At 43.0% G+C, this 25,418-nt stretch overlaps 1 protein-coding gene across 3 annotated transcripts in view; it reads left to right on the top strand.

Annotated features, from left to right (window-relative positions):
- Window positions 1–25,418, top strand: part of BRCA2 (BRCA2 DNA repair associated) — a 2,020,919-nt gene that overhangs the window by 698,152 nt on the left and 1,297,349 nt on the right. For all 3 annotated transcript variants that reach the window (XM_069639263.1, XM_069639261.1, XM_069639262.1), the window contains one exon: window positions 13,124–13,193. In XM_069639263.1, the coding sequence (XP_069495364.1) occupies window positions 13,124–13,193 (70 nt within the window). The remainder of the gene's footprint in view (window positions 1–13,123; window positions 13,194–25,418) is intronic.

The raw sequence follows: 25,418 nt of genomic DNA, 5'->3' as shown, positions 1-25,418 counted from the left end.
GATTGCACTCCTTCCACTATTGTTACATACATGCTCCACCTGCTAGATGCAGGATTGGTTTTTAACTCACTGAAAGTACACCTGGCAGCCCTGTCGGCATACACCACTTCCCATAACAAGGTCTCGTGGTGGAAAGTACCAGTAGTTAAAGCCTTCATGGAAGGAGTAAAGAGACTTCACCCTCCTATTTCAAACCCACCACCAGGGTGGGACCTTAATGTGGTGCTATCTAAGCTCATGGGCCCCCCTTTCGAGCCCATGCATAAAAGCAGTCTCAAACACCTGACTTATAAAACGGCCTTCTTAGTAGCTATTACTTCTAAAAGAAGGGTCAGTGAAATTCAGGCTCTGTCAGTGCAGGATCCCTTCTTTACTGTCCATAAAGACAAACTGGTTTTACGCACACACCCTAGGTTCTCACCTAAGTTTATATCTAAATTCCACGTAAACCAGTCCATCGAGCTTCCGGCTTCCTTCCAGGACCCTCAAAGCTCGGCTGAGGTGAAACTACACACCCTAGATGTGCGTAGGGCGGTCCTCTACTATGTAAATAAAACCAGACCGCTAAGGAAAACCGATCAACTGTTTGTCTCCGTAGCTGCAGGCAGAGAGGGGGATCGCGTCTCTAAAGGTGCCATCTCGAAGTGGATTATTAACTGTATCCAGCTGTGTTACTCACTCTCTGAAAGAGCTCTGCCTTTCACGCCAAGAGCCCACTCTACTAGAGGCATTGGGGCCACTCTGGCTTTCATTGCAAATGTACCCCTTGACACCATTTGCAAAGCAGCTACTTGGAGCTCTATTCACACTTTTACTCAGCATTACTGCATTGACACCCATTCCAAGGCAGATACACAAGTGGGACAAGCGGTTCTAAGACACTTATTTGCTCATGAACCTTCTCACATCCCACCTCCTTCTTCAGGTACTGCTCGCTAATCTATGCACAGCATGTGATCTTAGCAGATTCCACAAGCCTCAGAAGGGATACATTACTCACCGTAATCGTATTTCTGATACTTGTATCTGCTTAGATTCACATGCCACCCACCCTTCCTCCCCTCTGAGAGAAGGCGCATGGTTGCTTGTAGTCTTCCCTTTCTATCTGCTTGGATTATCTGTACTCACGCTACTCCTCATGCTACCTCATGTCAGAAAAAATACAATCTGAGGATCCTAGACGCATGAGGGATCTTGGGTACAGTGGACGTCACACTAGGGAAAGTATTACTGGCACGCCCTGTGTCGACGCCCATTTTCGAGTTTCGAAAAACAAACTGTAATACTCCGCAGCTTCCACTAGATGTCGGCCTATGCACAGCATGTGAATCTAAGCAGATACAAGCATCAGAAATACGATTACGGTGAGTAATGTATCCCATATAGATATATATATATATATATATTAGACGGTATATTATCCTCGAACTCATTAGAATTCAGAATTGAAAAGATGAGTAGTGATCATAGTATGCTATGTCTACAATGGTCCCTACCACAATGACGACCACTGCAAACAAAATCAAAATGGGGGGGGCCCTTTAACTGCTAATAACAGTGTTAATCGGGTACGCTGGACAGAACAATCTATTACACAATTTGGTCTTCTGTTAAAATCAGCCTTTTATAATCCACAATTGGGTCAAGCCTCCAGTGCTTCAATTTATCATGAAATTATACAAACTCTGAGTCAACTGGTTACCAGGAATAAACTATACAAGCAGAGAAATCATGTGTTTGACCCCAAGATAAAGGAGAGGAAAACACTATGGTAGGGAAAAGCGTGAGGCTGAATCCCTGTCGATATGTGTTCGCTATCAAACTCTCAAGCGCATAAAGACAAACTACAAAAATTGGATACAACATCACAAAGCTCAAATGATGCAAACTGATGGGGAACAAATGCTTGAATATTTGAAGGACAAAAATACGACTCGGATATGGAAAGCCATTAATGAATCCACCTCCTCCCAACAGACATCAAAACAGATTCAGCATGTCACTGAAGCAACCTGGATAGAATACTTCAAAATAATTCTAGCTCCACCTGACCCTGCATGTCTAGTGTCAACCAGAAAAAAATCAATTCCCTTCCATCTCAACATAGATGGATCAGACATATTGTATTATATTAAAACAATTGGTGCATCAAGAGCTCCAGGGCCTGATGGTTTGTCAAACCACATCTTTAAACAATATCCTGAACTATGAACAAACATCTTTTTCTCAATCTTTGAGCAAATTAACTATTCCTTGTTCATGGAAACATTCCATAATAGTTCCACTCTACAAAAAGGGCAATCGAGAAAAACCTGAGAGCTATAGGCCGATAGCCCTCCTCGATGCGCTGGGGAAAATCTATACATGAATAGTTTTGAAAGAATTAAATCTATGGATGAATACGCTCAATATGCGTGACCCATTTCAAACAGGGTTTGTGACAAGTCTTGGTACAACACCAAATATGATAATACTCAACATGCTAAAAGCTAAATATTACAATCGAATTCAAAATCTTTACATAGCTTTTGTCGATTTCCGTTGTGCTCTTGACTCGGTTGATCGCCAACTGCTATTCACTAAACTGAGCATGTATGGATGTCCTCAAGCACTACAAACTATAATTGAGAATTTACATTCCAACACAACCGTCCAAATTAGACTTTCATTGGAAGGGCTCTTATCATCCTGTGTTAAATCGAAAAGAGGTGTCAAGCAAGGCTGTATTTTGCCCTTGACACTTTTTAATCTATTTGTACTAGATTTGGGGAACGTATTTGATGACATAGAGAGCGATGCTCCAAAGCTAGGAAAACAAAAAATAAGGTGGATTCTATACCCCGATGACCTGGTGCTCGTTTCACAGACCCCGAGAGGTCTGCAGAATATGCTTAATTGTTTGGAGAACTATGGTGCAGCGAACAACCTAATAATTAACACTGAAAAAACACAGGTGGTTATCTGTCAGAAGAAGAAAAGCAAGAAACGTACAAGAAATTGTCAATGGTCCTTAGGCAAGCAAAATCTCGGTGTTGTAGATCATTACAAATCTCTAGGTCTTTTTTTCTCAGGCAGTCTTGGACATCAGTTAAAATCAGTGACTCTAAATGCTAAAAGTCGAACTTTGGCTACTCAAGCATCTATTCTAATGCGTAAATATGGAAAGTTCACCACTAACCATGTAATACTGTTTTATAAACAGAAGGTGATACCCATAGTGTCGTATGGTGCTGAATCTCAAATACCAAAAACAAAAAAATACTTGCATCGATACGAAGGTAACTTTTGGAAATCTGTTTTTAAACTTCCAAATTGTACACCTACCTCTTTGCTGCGACTAGAATTGGGGGCGGCCTCAATCTATTGTCAAGTCATTTGGAAAATGTACTGTTTTTTTAGGAAATGCATAGTGGGCGCCTCTGAAAAAAATGTGTTAAATACCATAGCTCACTATCTATTAACTTCAACTGACAAATTTCCAAATATGTGGTACAAATGTGTTTTAAATGCACTAAATGATGCCAACATTTCTTTGCAACTGTTAATTCTTAATTCAACAAAAGCCAAGGCAGCATTATATCACCAAGATTGGATCGATACTCAAGACATGTGTAAAAAGTATGTTGATTATTCAATTTTAACATTTTGTCCAAAAAAAACTGGAGTAATGGAAAAATACTTGCAAAAATGCCCCTCCAGTTTTGTCAGATCTCAAATGTTAAGAATACGATTAAATCTATACCCAACAATTGAAATTCTGGCGAGACCAGGCATTGTACAGAAGCAACATAATTGATGTCGCTTCTGTAAAAATAACGAGCAGATAGTCCCTAACTCATTTAGTGGTGTGCTGCCCTATGCTGAATTTTTGACGGCAAAGATATTTTAAAAATTTACTACAGCTCTATTGCTTTTGCTCAGATGATGAAATTTGGGGGCATCTAATCAACAGCGATCGATCCTCAATGTATATTACTTTGGTTAAATTTTAGTCTGCTATTTTCCCAAAATGAAATTGTCTGTAAATTTAGAATTTTTGTTTTGTTTAAATTTTCCACCTGAAATGTTTTTTTATTATGAAAAGATGAATAACAATAATTGTAAATCAACTTTTTCTTTTTTGTACTGAAAATTTGAAAGGTTGTATTTCAGCCAAACAAATAAAAAAAAAAAATAAGCAGCGCTCAGGGTTCGTAGCGCTATATAAATGCTAAATTATTATTATTATTACCACCAGCTGGACAAACAGCCTCACCACTGCCCCGCATGCTGTTGCCCCCTGTCGGATCGCAGACCGAGGCCGGATGGCGCAGCTCACACACGTCGTCAGACGCTGCAGGCTGCCCAGCCGATCCGCGGCTGGAATCCACAAACACACCCGATGCGGGCCTCGCCCCTCCTGGGCCGGCCGCCACAGGCTCGCCGCTCACCCCAACAGAGGCAGCCACGTGCGCAGCCAGGACCCGCAGACAGTCTGGCGCTGCTCCACCACTGCTGGAGACATCGAGCGAGACCGCGGAGACACCCGATTCCCCCCCCCCACCCCCCTGATAAACCAAAACTAGGCTCCAACGGCAGCCGGGACACACTCGACTCAGTCACCACATCAGTTCCCATGGTAAGTAGAGTAGTTTCAATACATGTAGTATCCATGCTCATCTAATGAAAAACATTTAAGTCAGTGTCAGGAGCAGTAATATGTTTCCAGTTAGAAGCTGGAGTATTGCACTGATGTACCTGTATAGTCAGCTCTTCTGAGTCTGAAGCACAGGAATAATAGGACTAGCTTGGGATTGTCTAGATCGCTCTGCCATGACGTCCTCATTCCTGGCCCAGCGCTTTGTTTGCGGGGAAAGAAACGTGGTAGTAGCAGTAATCATCATATAAGTTTTGCAGGTCAAGCGGATGTCATAAACTTTGCCACGCCCCTGCCACTCGCCAAACAGCATCACCTCGCCCTTTCGCCTGAGGGCTTACGCCGCAAGGGTAGTCAAGGCGGCCTTTTCTAGTCAGCTGGCTGCTGATCCTTAAAGGCACACGCACCTTGAAGTGAATAATGATAGAAAATGGCAGTCTGAGGCTTCTCTCTGCAGGTCCACTTGTAACAGCCAAACAGGATCACCTCGCCCTTTTGCCTGAGGGCTTACCGACTAATAATAACAATGTTTAAACACTTGACTTCTCTTTGTTAGCAATTGATGACAGCGTTAATGAGGATTCACAGTCCACTCTTCCTCCTACAAACGTAATTAGGCACATACAACCACCTCTTCTTGTGTTTTACAAGGTTTGACGTTCAACAATTGATTTTCACAGCGTTTCCTCTTTTAAAAATGTTATTTTAACAACTTTATTTATGTTGTTTCCAGCATAACAAGCAAATTATCCACATTGGAACAACTCTCAATACAGTCGATATACGTGAAACACGTTCAGTCCCCCCCACGCCCCCCCTCGACGGCCTCCAACGTGCCCACCCCCATGTTCGTGATGCTCTGACGTTTACTCTTCACGCAAGTGAAAAAGAGAATATCCGATCACACGCGAGTGCCACAATTCAAGTGTTTCTTTGTTAACCCCTTAAGTGCTAGGCTATTCAAGTCTATGCTGCCTCTGCACATCAGAGTTTGGGGGAATAGGACCCTCACAGGCAAAGCAGGTGAAGTCTGTTGCATCAGAGTCCCTTCAGTACTCCCACTTCTGCCTAGATTGCCAACACTGTGCCTTCTTCCTTCTGCTACTACTGCATACACTCCAGCCACAGTTCCAGCACCTTCTAATTGCCTGCACCATAGGAGGCTTTTTAAGCCTCTCAACTTCCCTCAGGTGTGGGCTATCAGTCTTAATTTTCTGACTGCTCCTGCTACATGGCTCTTCAGCTCTCTTCCTCGTCCCAGTACTTATAGGATTGTGCAACTTGTTGTGCCAGTTGACTAGGTAAGACTTTGACTTCTTATGTTTGGCAAACCGCCATGCAAAGTGTGGGGTTAGGGGGAAAGTTAAACAGGGGGGGTTCCCAGTCTTCCTGGCCTGTCCCACCACCCCACCCCCAAGTGATCCTCCCCCAGAACACCACCCCCAGGGTCGGGATCAGGAAGCGTCTGCCCTTCTCTGCGCACAGGAGAAGGGCCCCAGGCCGGGTTTCTGGGAGGAATCGTTACTGATTCATCACAACAGGCTCTGTCTCATCTCCACTCACTGGAGTGCACGCAACAGTGTCCATGGGCCCTCGCTTCCATCCAGAGCCTTTTGTCATGCTGGCGGACACCACTGGGACCACCACCGCCATGCAGCAACTGGCTCCTCAGTTGAGTGCTTTGTACAGGATCTGTAAGCTGACACTGTGGTCGCTGGATACAACCTACAGCCAGGCAGACAAGACACCCCCATTGTGTCAGCGTGTTAAGGTCCACACCAATGAATTACTCTCTTTCTCTTGCCTTCACTGGGCAGCTCTCTCCAGCAGCACCACCTTTCACCCAGTTCTGTCTTAGTGGCACTACTTTCACCGCCATTGTGCTTGTGAGCCCATCTGTATTCCAAGCTCACCATCCTGTACCTTATTTGCCATTCCATGGTCTTGTAGTGTACAGCCATGGTGTCTTGTGCCTCTAACTGCGCTGGCCACCAGTACAGCCATAGGGGCTGTCCCTTCTTTCACCAGCGGGGCCAGGCAGAGCAATCCACAGTCCGCCTGGCCTTGGCATTCACTGACTCTAATCCCACTCTTCTCCCTGCTTCAGGACATTTACTGGGGTCCACTGAGCACACAAGTCGTGGTACAACAAGGGCCTACCCTGGCCCTCTGTGCTGGTGAAACAGGATCTTCGTGGTCTGTGGCTGCGAGATCGGGATGACCGCAGCCCACTCTGGGACGCCCGCCCGCCACCAGCGTCACCTCACTAAAAAGAACGGGGCTGCCCAGCGGTCTGCCCCAACCGTCTGCAGTCTCCAGAGCAATGAAGCTTCAGTGGAGGTGCCCACCCTGCATCAGGAGTTTGCCGGCGTCCATCCGCCACCCAACCGCCTCAGATCCCACCAGGAATCCAATCAAGTTTATGCTAACAAGCATACAACCTTTGGGTCCTGTGTCTTCTTCTACACCCTTACAGCGGTCAAACCCAAACTGTGCGTACACAGGTTAGCGGATGGATTTGCCGAGTTCTACCAATATCAATATGCAAAGAATAACCTGAAAGAGATTACAAGAGCTATTTGAACAAAGTTACTCTCCCGCACCTGTCCCCAATAGAGGTCGAAGCCCTGAACAAGGCAATATCGTGTGAGGAAATACTCTTAGCAATGAGGGGGTTGAAGTCGGGGAAGGTCCCAGAGTGAAGACTGCCACACTCCAGCTTTTTATAAAATGTATGAGGGTGCTCACCCCTTTTTTAGGGAAGCTTTATAATGGCCTTCTTTTGGGTAGGCGATTCCACCATCGTTCCTTAAAGCACACATTGTCGTAATATCTAAGGAGAAGAAAGACCGCATGAAATGTGAGTCCTATAGAGCTATTTCATTTCTGAATCTTGATCGTAAGATTCTAACTAAAATACTGCCCACTAGATTGGAGACAATTCTCCCCTCCTTGATGCACCCTGACCAGGCGGATTTTCTAGATGCCGCCAGGGGACAGATAACATAAATAAAGTTTTGAGCTCAGTGGCGACCTCAGAGCACCTCTGTACGAATGCTTTCATTCTAACACTAGATGCAAAAAGTGTCTTCAACACGGGATTACTTAGAGAGGTGCTATACAAGGCTGGATTTGGTTGTTGATGGCAGACCTGGCTGGGTAAATTGTATTCTGAACCATCAGATAGGGTTCAGGCTCAATGAACAGCTCTCTAAAACCATCCCCTTGTGTAGAGGTGCAAGGCCGGGTACTCACTGTTTCACCTGCTGTATGCTCTGCTAATGAAGCCCCTGGCACAGAGGCTGAGGAACAATATAGCAGTATAGGGGCTGAAGATGCAAGGTCAAGAATATAAGCTTGCGTTATTCTCAGACAATGTTTTGATGGTGGCAAAAACCAGTAGAATCCCCAGCTGGCTATCATGGGGGAGCTGGTGATTTATGGGTGAAACTCTGGATTCAAGGTGTATTACAAGTCTTTTTTTTTTTCTTCCCCATAGGTACTCTGCGGGTTGAAAAAAGGTAATTCCTGTTAGGAGCTCTGTTTCAATATGCAGAGGATACAATTAGATACTTGGGGGTATAAGTGGCTAGGTCCAACAAGAGTATGTCAATGAGAATTACATACGCCTGTGGGAAGAGGTAGTTACGGACGTGGATAGATGGAGTAAATTAGTCTTGTCTTGGATGGCCAGAGTGAATATTATTAGAATGAATATCCTCTGCGTTTCCTGTACCTCTTTCAAATGCTTCTTATACAGTTCCCAAAGGCCTTTTTTAAAATAAAACTGAAGAAGCTTATTCTAAACTTCCTATGGAATGGAGATAAACCTAGGATTGCCTACAGAGCCTTGAGCCTTCTGAAGGATAAAGTGGCTTCCCAATCGAGTCAATGCGGAACGCCTTAACCCAGACGTGACCAAACAAAGGGGTTACCCTGGAAAATGCAGTGCTGCATCCGGTGTCCTTGGGCAACAAACAGGTCATTGGTTTCAAGGAACATTATCTCAGACAGAATTTTGCATCACCCGTTACTCGAACTGCTCTGCGACCTGTGGAGCAAAGGAGGGAATAATAGTGGTTATCCACATGGCTGTCTCCACTGAGTAGCATTTGAGCCCCTTTTATTGGACAGTTTTCAATCATGGTACGAAGGCGGTCTGTAAAAAGTAGGCTTACTATGGCTTGAAGGTAGGTTTCTGTTGATCACCCAAATGGATGAAAATCTGACTCCTCTCAATCTTTTTATATTTGCAACTGAAAGCAGTTCTCTCAGACAGAAGATGGGGGGGGCCAAGCTGAGTAGGGAACTCGCCCATTTCGAAAGTCTACTTATTCGAAGAGAAGACAGCAAGGGTTATATATCTGATATATAAGGCTCTATTGTTAACAAAGCCCCAAGATGACATGTGAGTTAGTCCAATGGAAACAGGCTTAGAATTAACTGTTGAACGGTTGTGGTCCTTGATGAGTAACTCAGTAAACCGGACCTCGATAGATGTACAATATAAACTCCTCACTTTTAAGCTGCTACATAGATGCCAATATCCTCCAGTTATGCTAAAATGTACCACTGGAAACAACCCACTATGCTGGAGAGGATTCACGTACAGGAGTACTTACTGGCATATGTAGTGGTCCTGCTGACATATGCAGGTGTGCTGGAGTTAAAGTGCTATCTTGAATACATCATTTAGATGGCATCAGTCGAACACTGGATCTGCTTATGATCCTATTTGGTATAAGTAAGGATAATGAGGGTTCCAAAAGTTTAGCTCCACACAATCTGCTGCTGGCAGCTAGAGTGAACATTACTAGTGGGTGGAAGCGCCCTGCCCCTCCTTTGAAACAAAAGTGGATTAACATGGCTCGGGACTTACTCTTGATGGAATCCCTAACTTGTATGTTAAATGAAATGGGGAGTAACCTTCAGATGGAGTGGTATCCTTTTGTTTTGCAATATATGTCGATTGAGAGGAGTACAGGTTGAGAAACACTTATGATGGGGGTGGTATAGGTAGCCTCGATAATAAGACATGAGTATTTAAAAGAAATTTCTTTAGCACTGGATCTTTCTTAGACTCACTTGCTGTATGAATGCTCCCCGTCATCAGGCTAGGAATCCTCCGTAACATAGAGCAGTTTAATTTTAAACTGAAAACTTCAGTCACATTTATGCTCTAGTACAGTAATTATGAGTCCTGCTGCCCACAGCCAATAGGCAAGGCAAGGCTCCCCTGGAGGCCACTTTGATTTTTTTACTTGGGGAGTCCTCTAAAGTCTCTCTCGGATATTTTTGACTTTTTCTACAAATTGTACCCTCGATTTTCTTCATTCTGACACGTTTTCAGAATCCTTAACTCCAGCGACTTCTGGCGTTTTGCTTCTGTTCAGTGGTTGGCACACACTGAATCGGATTCTCATCTTTGGCTGTGAGGCATACATTCATTGCAGAAACCACAAGGAAGAGCCACCTCAAGGATTGTGCCCAGGGCGGCCTGAGAACGGTGTACGTGGACTATACCTCCACAACAACTGCCTCTACTATTTGCACCTTACTCACTACATTCAGGGTTGTTCCATCTGCCAGTAATTTCTGAATAAAACACTTGGTGACTGCCATCACAGGTTAGTGGCATGACTCGATGACGTTGGGTGAGGGGTGGGCTATGCCTCAATATGCAGTAATGCCTCGCTCAGGCAGAGCAGGCCAACCCAGCGCACCTTTAGCAAGAGGTCAAGGTCGCATGAATAGCACTCTCGGAGTAAGAAGTCTGGGAAGACACAGCCCAAAGAAGACTCTGCAACCTCAGGGTCTTTGTATAACAAGCAGTTGACGTCTGTGACAACAAAACAGGGCAAGTCACCACCTTCAACGACTCTACACACATCGTTGTCAAAATCATCTATGCCATCAGGTCAGGCCAAGTCTTTGTCATCGATTGATTAACCCAAACAACGTCCCCAGCGACTCACAAACCTACAACCACAACCCCATTGACGGCCCCGTCTACGAGTGGCCGCAAACTGTCCACCGTGACATCATCGGCGACCATGACCCTGTCGACGAATGGGCGAAAAAGTTTGACGATTATACGGTCGACGACTGCGTCCACGATATCGTTCAAGTCTCCTTCTGTCAAGACGACGACACTTTAGTTGGCGCAACCATCTGCCGTATATTACATCAAATAGTGGAGCCCCTTGTGGGCATGTGTGGTTGGGGTCAAGGTACAGTAATTAACAAGAAAATATGTCCATGCTGCAAACAACTCCATGTGTTGTATACATTATAATTATTTATAAAGATTTAATATCATGCAAAAAGTCAGAGTATCTCAGATGTTTAATTTTATATATATATATGCAATGAAAAGAATGTTTTTATTTTTATATTTTTAAGGCTTACAGACAAAACCCAAACAACATATTTTGCACGAGATAAATTGTGAGACAAATACTGAATCAAGACAATAATGTAAACAATGAAAATATATAATACAATGACACAAATGACAAGGAAAGCAAAAGGCAACATTTGACCAAAACCAAAATTCTAAAAGTCATACATTAATTATTCACAACCTAAGATTTGAGGTACTGCAGGGTCTACTTAATAATACCCTGAAGGTTGACACATGATTAATGATCATGCCTTAAATCTTACCCAGGCCGCTATGTCTTTTTTCATTGGCTCTAGGGGTCACTCCGGCTGCAATAAACCCATCAGCTATCCCACCAGAAGAAATCCTTCAGCCATCAGACTTTGAAGACCGTGTGGGAGTCTTTTTTGATGAAGAGGTGTGGATGTAGGTGCAATACTCCGGTGCCGAAGTGGCTATACCTCTGCCGGCAGCAGTTCTTCCTGCTCCTCCAGCTATGCCAGCATTCCCGGCTCCAAGAGACGCCCCCTTAGACATTCTCACCACATTAAAAACCCTGGTGTCTGAGCTTCAAGACAGACTTCTTGACCCATCCACGCCTCAGCAGTCCCCCATTACTGGAAGATATATGGTTCTATTGGCCATGACCAAACCGTCCTTTGCATCTCCCAAGAAAGATTGGTTCAATTAGAAACATAGGGTAAGGACTCGGCACCAAAATACTTTAGGACACAACCTATCACTGGCTCCATGCTGTCTGCGGCAGCCCACAAACATTCCTCCAACCCTTCATCCGCTTGCTCTGTTCCCCCGGACAAGGAAGGCTAGCACCTTGATGCCTTTGGAAAGCAGGTCATCACAACCGCCTCCACTACCATCAAGGCGGCCAATACAATGGCCACTCTGTCCAAATACGACCGGGAACTCTTGTTCAAAATAGGCCCTATTCTAGAGTTTCAGTTGGACGATAAAAAGGTTCTTCGACTCAAGACCAAAATTGCATAACATAGCTATTCATCATTCTGAACATAAAGATTACGTTTTGTAAGGACACCTTAGATTATAAAAAATGCTACATGAGAATTATGTTTGTGGTGTGTACGTACGTAGACTGTCTTAATATTGCTAACTATCGTACTATTGTGGGGTGGTTTGTATGGATGGGTGTTGCAGGTGGGAAGGCCGATAGCCTTGAACCATTAAGCAGCAAAGCACTTGACAGCATAAAGCCTGTCAGGATGAGAGGAATGAGCAAAGAACACATCTCACATGAAGAAATCAAGTGTTCTGCCTTTGGTTGCTTGCATTGAAACGGGAACTCTGGGACAAACGCAGCACAGTCTGGAGGCTGAATCTGTCCCCTGTCATTACTGCTCTGTCTTGTGCAAGAAGGTAAAAGATATTGTCATGGTGAAGGCAGCCTTTTTTCCTATGCCAGCCCTGGGCTATAGCCTGCCTCTGCCAGCACATTTGAAAGAGGAAAACAAATGTATTGTGCGCATTATTTCCAATATTGCGTCATCGGGGGAGAATTGTTACAACTGCAGCATCTCCCCAGTGGCACACGGTTTTAAGGCTGGCACTTTTATTGTGTGAGCACCTCTACATGTACAGTAACTCTTCTCCCACCCCTTAAAAATTAGATGAACAGGCTTTTCTTGATTTATATTGGAATATGTAGTTGAGGGACATTAGGTGTGGCAGTGCACTTTATCAGCTCATGAACTAAATCACTGTGCAATGTCTACTGTCTAATCAGGGAGCACAGCCAGATTGTGTAAAATAAATCATGTGCATTTTGTAAGCCTGCTGACTGAGATAAGAGTCTATGTGAGTATGGGATGCATTAAATCTGCCAAAGAACTAGCTCTCTTGTCAGATCAAACGCTTATTGAGATCCCATTCAAATACACTGGGGAAACTTTGCTAAAAGATTAACAGGTTTACAGCCAATTCCATTAATCTGTTTGTGTATTGAAATTACGAGCAATGTGAAATGTCCTCCAAATAATGTACACCCAAATGCAATTAATTGCATTGTTGTATTCTGTCATATACTTGCAAATGTGTTAACATTCATGTATACCACTGCATTTAAATTCTAGATGGATCAAAAGATAGAAGAAAGTTTTTATACAATGTCCCATTGAAGCCTGTGACATGTAGCCCTCCAAGGTAAGAAAGAAGAAAGAACATGATTCGATTAATTGCCCTTGTGAATGGTACCTTGATGTTCTTTCAAAACGGTGAGAATACTTTTTAATATCTGGGGAAAGAGCCTCAAAAGTACATGTCCTTCCTTAAAAACAACCAGTAGCACTTTTGTTAGACTGTCATTTGACTCAAGTTCTAGGTTTGTATTGACATCCTAAAGGAAATTATTTGTATTTTTTCTTGCATTCACCTTGTTTCTGATGTACACATTGTGGTTCTCCCTATAGCAGGTACATTTCTAAAAGCTTGAACTGATGCCAAATACCTAAATTAGCTGAACAGTCTTCATACACTCCCCTCCCCTTAGACCACCTATGCATAGACCTATGTGATGTCCCTTTTGACCCACAAAATAGGCATTCTTCATATTTGGCATTGCTCTCTTGTGATGTTTCTAAGCTATTATGTTACTTGTTTTTGTCAACAAAACTATTTAAGGGCATTATGGGACTCCCCAGGCAAAATTTCCTTTCTCTCTAGTCTGCTCTCACTCTTTAGCCCATCTCTCGGTCACCTCCTTTCTCTTCTTTACCCACTTTTCTTCCTCTCTCATGCCCTCTATCTCTCGGCATGCCCACCATAGCCTCTTCTGTCCTTTGTTGCCTATGCCGCCTCCTCTACATGTCCCCATTCCCATCTGTACATCTCCCCCTAGTCCCCTTTTTCTCTTTGGCTCTCTCTGCTTCTTGTCCCCTCACAGCCTTTTCCTCAATCCGGATCAAGCTACTGAAATCACAATGTCCTGTTAGAGGCATCTAAAGGAGGATTGAACCTAGCTGCTTTAATCTGGAAGACATTTTAGTCCAGCAGGACAGAGGAAACCTGCATACCAACATTCAGTTCATCCCCCTGCAACATTGCATGCAGTGTTTTCAAAGAGATTCAGCGTCTCACCCCTCCTCTTCAACATTTACATGAGTTCACTCATGGACATCATTCGCAAACAAGGACTGGCTTTGTATAACTATGCAGAAGACAACCGAGTCATCTGAAAATTAAATCCATACTCGAGCACCTAGTTTGGTCAGGTTAGCTGTGTATCACTAATAGGTTTCTGGATGACCAACAAATTGAAAACAGAAATCAATGTCTGCCACAATCCTGTAACTGGAAGAGACTGAAGACTACCTTCAGCCTAGTGATGAGATTTAAATCTCAGGATTCTTATGAACAACTCCCTCACATTACAACATTGTCATAAATTGCTTCTTTAATTTGTGGTTATTGTAATTGCACTATCAAGGTTGAAATATGCCAAAAGCCTGTAGATAGGCCTTCTATTCTATCCTGCGAGTTATATCCAGTGAGCACAAAACACAGCAGCCAGACTCCTGCAGTAGCTGCAATACGGGTAACATCTCAACATGGCACTCCATACCCTTCACTGGCATCCATAGGATCCAATTCAAAATACTTTCCTTTGCCCTCTGAGGCTTTCACAACAAGATCCCAGGGGACATCTTGAAACGATTCAGCCTATAAATCCCTAGAAAAATGCTACATTCCAGTGAGGCAGCCTTAGTGATGGTTGGAATGATGGTGCTACAAGAAACGCCAAATGGAGGCCTGATTTGCACTTATGGTCCCTATTTATGGAACACCATGCCCAGGAAACCGTGCACACAGGAGGACCACTTGCTTACCGTGTTCACTAGGACGAATAAATGAACACACAGCGAGTACCATCTCCTGATGCGAGGCTAGGACTCATTTAGAGATTGTACTTGCCCATAACCCCAATGACAGTGGAGCCATTGAGAATGGACATTAGCATGTATCCAGGCTAACCTCCTCAACCTGGATGCTTCAGCGACCATGATCATGCCTGGGTTGGCACTCCAGCCCAATTACAAACCAGCATTAAATAACAGTAACTTAAGCCACGAAGAAATGAGCAATAACTTGCCATTCGCAGACTGCTTATTCATAACTGATACAAGTCAGCAACATGGTTTAAGATTTCACAAACCACAGGAGCTATATGCACCTGACTGTCTCGGCATGTCTGTATTTACCAAGTATGACAAAGAGGGGTGGAGACTGGTTGCGGATAGGTTAGAGAACTTAGGAAGACCAGTGAGAGGTGTAGGGAGAATTTATAGATTCGTAGAGGGAAGCCAGGATAAGTTACATTGGTATTCTATTATTACAATAATATTGTTGATAAGAGAAAATATATTCATCATTTGCACATTGTGACTACTTCCGCTTCTAAGAATATTTTGGAAAAACTAATACGTTACATCACATGTTTATTCCTCACAGACATTTGTTATTCCAAATATGGGTTGGTGTATCACAGGTTCTTCAAACAAATTAAGCATATATTATCGGTGTTGTTCTGTGGGTAATTTTTCAATAACACTGATGGGCTGCTGCAAATACAAACAGGTTGTCAAACCCAAATTCCAAATTCTCATGGAACTATCATTCAGAAATGTTAGGTTTTGTTATGTCCACAAGAATGTATATACAGTGTGTAACTGGGTCTCCTGTGTGCCACCACAGCAAATGGAAAATCAAGTTTACAGAGACCAGAGGACGGGTCTGGTATCACACTTTCCATATTTGCATTGTTCGATCAGTCACAGAATGTTCCTACAGGCTCAGTGAATAGACAGAAGATTTCAGGCTCTAAATTATGCCCAGAGTCAGGAAATCTCTGCTGGGGAAGCCGGTGCCACCTGCAGCGCCAAACCCTTGATGGGATCTCAGCAATATTGAATGGCTGATCGCTCCTATGATGGTCATGGACTCAGGCACTTAATGTTTAGGGACATGGTATTCTTGTGCACATATGGCTCACTGAACAACTTGTGCGACTTACTTCAGGCATCCTCGCTTACGCCAAGAGGTGGCCAAATGCTTAACACTAGAATTTCTTCCACGTTAGACTGAGTGATCTTTCAAGGGGTAGGCCCTAGGACCTATAATACACTGTTATTTTGCCTTGATCCTTTGGTTTCTGGATAGTTCTCTCTCCTAGGGCAATGATGCAATGGTATTGGCTTAGTTGGATGTGTCTGTGAGAGTCTTTTATGACTCTTATTACCAGTTTTCTAGTCGATAATTTAGGTAGTCATGTAAACACCAGATCATTCCACTTTGTTTCTTGGACTCTAGTTTTTGCTTAACCGTGTGTTTTTTAAATTCTGGTCTTATTTATGTGTAAATGATTTGGGGCAGTTTCTCCCAAAGAACTGGGAATTTTAGGTGAATGTGTCACTGTTTCGACAACTCCAGCTTTGCAGCCACCAGACAAATCCAGCGAATATGCAACCAGCCAATAAAACAGGATGCACGTTTATAATTCCTGTTTAAACTAAGTTCTAACAACCATACCCTGTCTCCATGGTGATGATCTGGAACAGACCATCTTTTACCATCTGCAAATTCTATTTTCTCCTGTGTTCTTTTTTTGCTTGGTCCACGTTGGCCCGATTTACTGCAATGCTTCTCAGCTGATAATTGTTGCTTTGCAAGCACGTGCAAATCCTTAAAGATAGCATTTCAGTTGGGTAGTCTTTAAGGATGAATGCTATATGTACTGAAAATTTGAAACCACATTAGAGAGCTATGATGGGAGGTGGTGTACATGCATTCTGCTACCCATGTTAACTCTAGAAGGAAATGAGATATTTTGTCCTGGCAACTGATCGACTTATTCAGGTTGTCCTTTGTGTTTGAGCATGGAAGCCAGTGGACAAACAACCTTTCCTACCTGGAAGGCGTTGCAGGACCTGGATGTAACCTGAGTTACTCGATAAGATGCTACATCAGATGGGACCATGCATCTATACTATGTTTTGCAGAACGTTTTCTGCTAAACACCCTGCACTTGGAATTTCCTTGCATGGGTTTAAATGTGTTGGTTTTGTCAAATACACCTCAAATCGTTTTCTTTCCATTCACAATATTACAGAATTGAACACAAAGCAAAAAACACATTAAACAACATGACAAAAATCCAATCGAAGGAAAAAAACAATAAAAACCTTCACCTTTTCCCCAACCCCTCTATACACAAATGAAAGTAAAACACTTCCAAAAATCTCCCCTGTATATCATCAAACATTTTACGTTTCTTTTGACTTTTGTAGATGACCCTCTCCATAAGCAAAAGCTTGTGCTTCTCCTCAATCCATCCATTCATAGAAGGACACGTAACAGACTTTCAGTCACGCAGGATTATTTTCTTAGCCATCAAGGCCACTCTAAATAACCACTTCTTCTGGGAGCAAGACAGATCCTCCCTCCAACAAGGTTTCTTCCCCCTGTATCAAGGTTTCAATCGTAGTGCAAGGAGAGTCTCGGGACCTTGTTGAAGATACTAATCAACTCACCCCAAAAGAAACTCACTCTGTTAAAATTCCACAGCACATGCTCCTGGTTACCATACCTATGCATGCATCCGCAGCATGAGTCTGAATCAACAAGGCCAGATTTGTATAAGCGTTCAGGGGTCCAATAAACCATATGTAAAATGTGCATCTGCGGACAGGTCTGTATTTCCACAAATATTCACCCAACGTGTTTGGGACATTTCTTTCTCCAATCTACACGACCATGCATTCAATAAAGGAGTATTACTCTATTTGAAGGGTTTAATATGTTTATGCATTTTGGAGGCTTGATGACCTTCTTTGTCCATGTTTAGAATGAGCTCACCCACGTTGCTCTCCTCCACTTGCCCTGACAGGATAATTGCCCTTTTAAGGACACAATAGTCCCTGTACGTTCAATTAGGTAAAACTTGCTTGGAGGAAAGCCATCTCCCATTAACCATGAGGTCCCCAAACCACCTGACACCCCCAGAAACTACTCTGGAAGAACAGCATTTTATTCCCATCTTTAAAACTAGGGCTGAATCAACTGGAGGAATCTAACAGGCGGTAGAGATCCCGGGTTAGAGAAAGAGAACTTTTCTTCCAGGCCACATACTCTGTCATTGGTGAAGATTCTGAAAGCCAGGTGCCTTTCGTTGACAAAATTGTCTTTGGTGCCAGTGGGCCAATCCTGCTAGCTTCTACACACAACCAATATTCTGGATCTTCCTTCAGAAAAGGCAGGTGGTATGCAACAAAATAAGGTGCACACAAACCACCTTTATCCGTTGGTAATTGTAGCTTCCAAAGCATGAGGCAAGGTGGTTTATTGTCCCACATAAAATTCTGTAGGAGTTTCTCTATACTACTCAATGCCCATTGTGGAGGAAACCAGGGAATCATGCTTAGTACATAGTTGACTTTAGACGTGTTGACCATCTTCAAAGCATCATCTTTCCTCATAGCGATACGTTGAGAAGTTTCCATTTCTCCAGGTCCGACTTCAGGTTTGATACCACTTCCTTCATGTTATCAACCATCATTTGGTCCACATCACGAGTGAGCCATATGCCCAAATATTTGATACAGTTCGGACACCAGTAGAAACCAAGAGCAATCTGGTCAGCCTACAAAATTTCGATAATGGCATAGCTTCAGATTTAGACCAGTTTATCTTATAACCAGACGTAGGTCTGAAACCTTCAATCTGGTTCATCAAAGCTGGTAAATAACAGTTCATATCTCTAAGGACAACACAAGATCATCAGCATATAGCCACCTTTTTTGACATATACCACCATACTTGACTCTGACAATTCTCTCATTACTCCTGATTGCAATAGCTAATGGTTCCATTGACAACACAAACAATAATGGCGACAGGGGGCAACGCTGCCGTGTCCCCTTTTCCATTCTAATGATGCCTGAACACAGACCATTAGTCAACAAGGCTGCCTTCGGGTCAGTGTACAAAAACTTGATCCAGCATAAGAAGCCTTTTCCAAAAGCCTCAATAAATCTAATGTTCTATACCTTCGCTACTGGAAATTTTACTATAAAAACCTGAGCCAATCATTTCACGTAAAGTGGATGCAGGTCTGTAAAATGGTTTGTAGTCTTATGGTTTACTGTAATCAGATTTGTTTTGTACACAGGATTCATATAATTGAATGTATTTCTGTATACTTATTCACATATTTGACCACCCAAAAAATTGAGAGAATGGGGACTTTTTACCATTGCCTGTAATCTCCTCCTAAAAATGACTAATGATGCCATGACATGTCTTTCTGCTGTAGGTCAGTTAGTGATGCATACAAACCTTGGCCAGGGTAGCTTAATCTTTGCTTCATTCTGTTACTCTTTACAGCCTTTAGAAATTCATATGCCATTTCCGATATAAAAAGTATTGTAGTTTAAGTCTGTTGTTAAAGTATCTACACTTTTTATTTTATTTGACACTTGTATGGCGCACAAAACCCAAAGGTATCTAGGTGCTTTTAATTTAAGAATACAGTTACAGTAAGTGCTTCAGCTTACAGAAAAGGAAGCGTAAGAGGTGGATTACATCATGGAATGTGCAAAAGGTAATACATCATACTACACGTCCAAAGGAGAAGTACATGGTGATCACTTCCATTAGGTCTGACCCCTTGTTGCAGGGCAGCAGCAGCACACAGATGCAAAGTCAGGTCAGTGGGCAAATACATGGTGCCTACCTTTGTACTGTGCACTGCAGAGGTATTATTGGTACGGTGGGCTACTACTTTTTGGCTGCTAAATTTCTAGAAAGAGCATTCGCCATTTTGTTGAGATTACCTCTGTGATGCATGAGTATTTAATCTGAATCAGTGAAAACGATGGCCCAGTGGAGCTGCCTAGCAGAGAGACAGCTTTTGCTTTTAAAATAAACTGAAGATTATAATAGCCTATGATTACAGTCAGTGTGATGGGCTCCTAATAAACAGTGTGCTCTCCAGTGAAGGCTCCTTTTAGGGCCAAGATTTCTTTATAGGCTGATGATTTTGTTTCAAGATCAATTAACCATTCGCAGGTAGTGAGTAGAGAAGGAAGTTTCCCATATTGTTTTTTTAGTGACAGTATGCCACCAGATTGATCCCTCTGCTACACTCTAAGTGTGGGTCAGAAATATCTGTGTGGTAAAATTGGGGCACTGGCAATAGCTTTTTTTTCATCCTGGAAAGTTATTTTTTTTCACGCTCAGTACAACTGGACTCCTTCATGCACCAATTGGTGATTTGGGTGATTTTTGTTTTTCTGGGGAATTGGGGGGTCTTCTATAACACGTCTGCTGAAGTTTTTCCAATCCAGAAAAGGAGCACCTCCTTTATGGATTTCGGAGTTGACAATTGTAGTACGTTTTGGACTTCTCCTGCATCCATAATAATGCCTTATAAACCTAATATGTACCCCCAAAAACTCAACATTATGAACATGAAATTGACATTTCTCTAATTTGGCAGAGATTGTTGTCAAAATCTGTGCGTACTCTTTTTCCATTTGTTTTACTATTTGAATGACTTCAAACAACTGAAAAAATGAAGGGGTACAGACAGCAATGGCATCTTCACAATATTGACTATCTTGATATTAATTTTAGTCTGACATCCCCCGGTCCTCAGCAACCAATAACACTGACAAATTGAATTGGATGAGTAGAGGTAAAAAGGCCCACTCAGCCCTCACACTTCTACAAACCAAAACACAACAGAATCATTAAGGTAAAACAGGGACAGTTAGGAAATATTCCTCCTTCGCCTTTTGTGATAATGTGCGCCGACGGAAGGCTATGCTCATAAGAGGGGTGTGAAGGTGAACTAGTAGTGACCCAAACACAATCCAAAATGAAGGGAATGTCCAATCAATGTTCTGTAAAAATATTTATACTTTAATCCAACACACCATCTGCAGTAGCATATACTACACAAAACCCACCCCAAAGGAAGACCATAGAAGATGCAACAGACTGGAGAAAGTAGCACTCTAAGCATAGTTCCAGCAGTGGTAGATAATTCACTGTCCACAAAAAAGATATATTGGATGAAAACAGGAGTGATAATTGTTTTAAAAAATTTTTTGTACGCCCAAACCCCAAGGTATCACGGCGTAGGTTACGGAGCAAAGAAGCATGCTGGTTACAGGGAGGCAGAGCATATGAAGATTTACAATATATTCCAAGTATACACGCATAGTATTAGTCACAATTGATATCATTTGGTTTCATTTGATTATATTATATACACATAGGTGAAGTAGATACAGAGATGGTCATATTTATCCATATAAGGTTACGCTTTGTACAGCAGGAACAATTTATAGGAATTATGACATTGGGTAAAGGCTAGAGGGAGGTTAACATTTGTTAAATAACCAAGTGTTTGAGTTTCTTAAATTGTCTATGGGAAAGCTCATTGCTGATGGTGTTGGGGAGTGTGTTCCATAGTCTTGGGTCTTCAACCATGAAGCAAGAATTTCTGGTTCTTGAGTTTTTCAAACGCGGAACATTGAGTAGAGTGTTGGTGTTGGACCTAAGGAGCCTAGTGAGTGTTTTAGCCGTAAGGCAGGCTCTCAGCTAAGAGGGGGCATTTTGGGTGATACATTTGTGCATGGTAGTGAGTGTTTTATAGAGGATTCTGGTTTGGATGGGGAGCCAGTGGCAGTCTCTCGTAGCTTGGGAGATCTGATCGCTTTTTTTTATTCCTAGTGCTGCTCTGAGAGCCTTGTTTTGAAGAAGTTGTAGTTTGGTAATATTTTTCTTGGGGAGCCTAATAGGAGTATGTTAAAATAATCAAGTTTAGACATGATGAGGGCTCTAGCAAGTGTGATGCAGTTGGATGTGGACAGGAATTGACGGCTGACGGAGATGAGTTTGGCTGTGTAAGAGGTGGAGGAAACTAGGGAACTGATGTGTCTGGTCATGGTGAGGCTTGAGTCTAAATAAACCCCCAGCAAAATTGGTGTAAATGACTCCCATGGCATCCAGGGCTGAGAATAGTAGCTTTGTGTACGTGTTATATAATGTGGGAAAGGGGCAGGAACCTTGAGGTACACCTAGCGGGACTGGTATGGGGTCAGCTGATTTGCCGCCTACTGCAACTCTAGATGTGCGTTCTGATAAGAATGATTTCATCCAGGCAATTGCATTTTTGGAGAATTGGAAGTTGTTGGAGAGTGATTGGCATAATTTATCATGGTCCACTAAATCGAAAGCAGCGGAGAGATCAAGCAGTAATAGGATTCTAAGTTTGCCAAATCTCTAATGGCATCCATTTGATTTTTTAAGTCAAGTAAGACCGTCTCCGTGCTATGTTTGTGGCGAAAACCAGATTGTCTTTCGCCTAATAGATGGTTGTTTTCTAGGTGGGCTTGGACTTGATTGTATGCTATTTTGTCAATTATTTTAAGGAGGAAGGGGACTGTGGTGATGGGACTGTGGTGATAGGTCTGTAGTTGGTGGGGATGGTAGGGTCTGGACTTATCCACGCTTCTTTGATGTCAGCAGGTACCATATTGAAGATGAAGGAGGCAGTCATGATATTGTTAATGATGGGGCTAAGGGTTTGAGAGCAGGATTTGACAATTTTTGCAGGGAAACTATCGCCTTTGCAAGCAGAGAGTTTGAGAGCGTGATACATTTACTCACGATCTGCTGGGAGACTGGTGAGAAGTGGAACTGGGTTGTTGTGTCAGGAGCGTTGGGTTGGAGAGTAGGTACCCGGCTCATGTGTTTTTCTAGTAGCTTTCTTTTAGTAAGAATTTTGTCTTGGATGGAGTTAATTTTCGAGGCTAGGGCGTTCTGAATGGTGGTACACCAAGCTTTACTCGCGATGGCTATGCATGGGGGGTGGAGGAGGATTCCAATTCTTTTAGGATGGAGAACAATTCTTTGCTGCTGGATGCTGCATTGGCGATATGTGTATTAAGAGTATTGAATGTGTGTGTAATGATTGCATGTTTGTATTTCTTAGTAAGCGAGTGGAGTTCTGTTTTGGTTTCCTCTGTGGGGTTTTATCCTGACCAAATGCTCTAGGGCTCTTTTGTTTCTTCTTAGTTCTAGGAGTTCATCATTGAACCAAGAGTTACTGCGTTTAGGTTTGGGTAGTTTGGATTTCAAAGGGGCCACTTAATCAATCACAGTTTTTAAGCATGTGTGGTAGAACTGGGCAATGGCACGTGGATTGGAGGAGGTTTTGGGTTGTTCTAGTAGTCATTTCTTAATAATAGGGGTGAGTTTTTCTTAAGTTGCCGTGAGTTTCTCACTAGAATTGGGATGCGTGGAGGGGAAGGAACTGTTTGGGCTTTGTTGGTCGATATATTAAATTGGATGAAGAAGTGGTTGGACCAGAAGGTGTTGCTGATGTTTTCCAGGGAAACTTCAGTGTTCAGAGTTGGTATCCAGTCAAGGATTCTCCCTTTGGTATAGGTGGGTCTATTAACGATTTGAGTGAACTGCATGTCTTGTAGGGCAGTGTGGAATACTGTGGCTTTATGGTCCTGGCGGTCATTGAATCCTAGGTTTATGTCTCCTAATATTATAAATTTACTTTGAGCTTGAGCAGGGGAGTAATGAGAAATGGGATGTAATTTTCTGGGTGGATAGCTGAGCTGTCCGCGCTATAGAGTAGCAGAAGGTTGATGGTAGTTTTAGCGTCTGTGGTTAATTTGAGGGAAAGGAGTTCATAGCCCTCTGAGCTGATGGTAGTACTGATTCTGAGCTGCAGGGAGGATTTGGCAATAACGGCTACTCCGCCTCCCAAGGTAGTTTGTCGATCAGTTCTGAATATGGTATAACCATAGGGGATGGCTAAGGGTAAGAGTGGTCCTGACACTGGGTGTAGCCATGTTTCAATTAAGGCTATGAAGTCTAGGTGATGTTCTAGGATAAGATTGTGTGCTTCGGTGGCATGTGCCCCTAGTGACTGCACATTTAAGAGTGCTCCTTTAAGGTGGTTGTTAGTGGGTGCGTTAGGCGGGTCAGGTGTGAGGGGTGTTCTGGCAAAAGCTGTATTAGCTAGAGGGCATGCTTTAGGCTGAGTGTGTAGTGATTTGGTAGTGGTTACCGCCAAGGTATGTTTTTGCTCCGTGGTGGAGTTAGGCTTGGGTGTTTTTTTAATGGTGGTGTGGGCAGAGATGGTTGGCAATTTGTTTTGATTCCCTGGTGGGAGGGGATGCTGGCATGTATGGGAGGATAGTCTGAGCTTCCTGGAGGCTCCTTTTAAAGGGGAGAGTGGTTGGTAGATAGTGAGGTGCAGTTCTGGTTCTTAGTCTTTCCTTGCGTCGTGATTCTAGGCAAAGGGAAGTAGGCGTGCTGGCTGTAAAGCAGTCGCTGGTCTTGGCTATGGGTACTAGAATATTCAGTATGGGATCAGATGGGATTGTAGTGTATCTTTGTGGTGGATTAGCACTTTTGTTAAGGATGCTTGGCAATAGTTGCGCTCTTGGGGGGGAAGGGAGTTGATTTTGTTAAGAACGGTGTAGGGCATTGTAGGGGGTAGTGTCTCGCACAGTAAATTCGAGCAAGGCCTGGGCCTTGGTAAGTGTAGGCCCCTCTGGTGCAGGTAGCCAGGGTACTAGGATGGATGAGAGTCATACTTGTATGGTTGATCGGTATTGTGCCCATGCATGTATAAAGGTGCCCATCTCTGTCGCATTTCATGCACTTTGAATTTTCTCTCATACCCGTCTTCTCTAGCCTGCTGAGGGATGAATAGACTCTATATAATATTTTAAATTGGATGAGCCTGAACCTATTGCTTGCTTCAATTCCTACAGGCCACTAATGCACCCATTCCTCATCCAGTTTGCCCACATCTGTTTCACAGATTCCACTTAGTCTGTTCAGGGTCTCCCCTGTAGTTTTCATAATTACCTTACATAAATCAGAGATTACTTTATAAAGGACCAAACCTCCCATCACCCACCTCTCCATGGGAGAGGCATCTGGGAATGTATATATCCCCTAAATGATATACCTTATGCGTGCCAGAATTGAATGGATCGATAAGTAAAAGTCCCTGCGCTCAATACTGAACTCTTTCCGTATAATCTCAAATGTTTTCAGTTGTCCATCTTGAATATCATCCCCCAGTGTAAGCATCCGATTCATTGCCCATCGGCAGCCAAATTATAGCTTACTCAGCCATTATCCCCAAGGCGTCCTTACTCGTATGCTTATCACCCCATCCCCCATCCCTCTTCAGTGTCTTCTATGTCCAAACTATTCATTTTCCAGCTGGGTAGTGCTTATAAGTTTGTTCTCTTTTTTCATATCAAATTTAGATTGGCATGTACCCTTCTATTTTATCCCGCTCTAGTCTGGTATTGTCTTTCCTTCTTCGCA

Source organism: Ambystoma mexicanum, chromosome 7q (assembly GCF_040938575.1).
Source record: "Ambystoma mexicanum isolate Mex_15411 chromosome 7q, UKY_AmexF1_1, whole genome shotgun sequence".
In the NCBI taxonomy this organism is placed as follows: Eukaryota; Metazoa; Chordata; class Amphibia; order Caudata; family Ambystomatidae; genus Ambystoma; species Ambystoma mexicanum.
The sequence above is the reverse complement of the archived record's forward strand: the minus strand, read 5'-3'. Positions and strand labels throughout refer to the sequence as shown.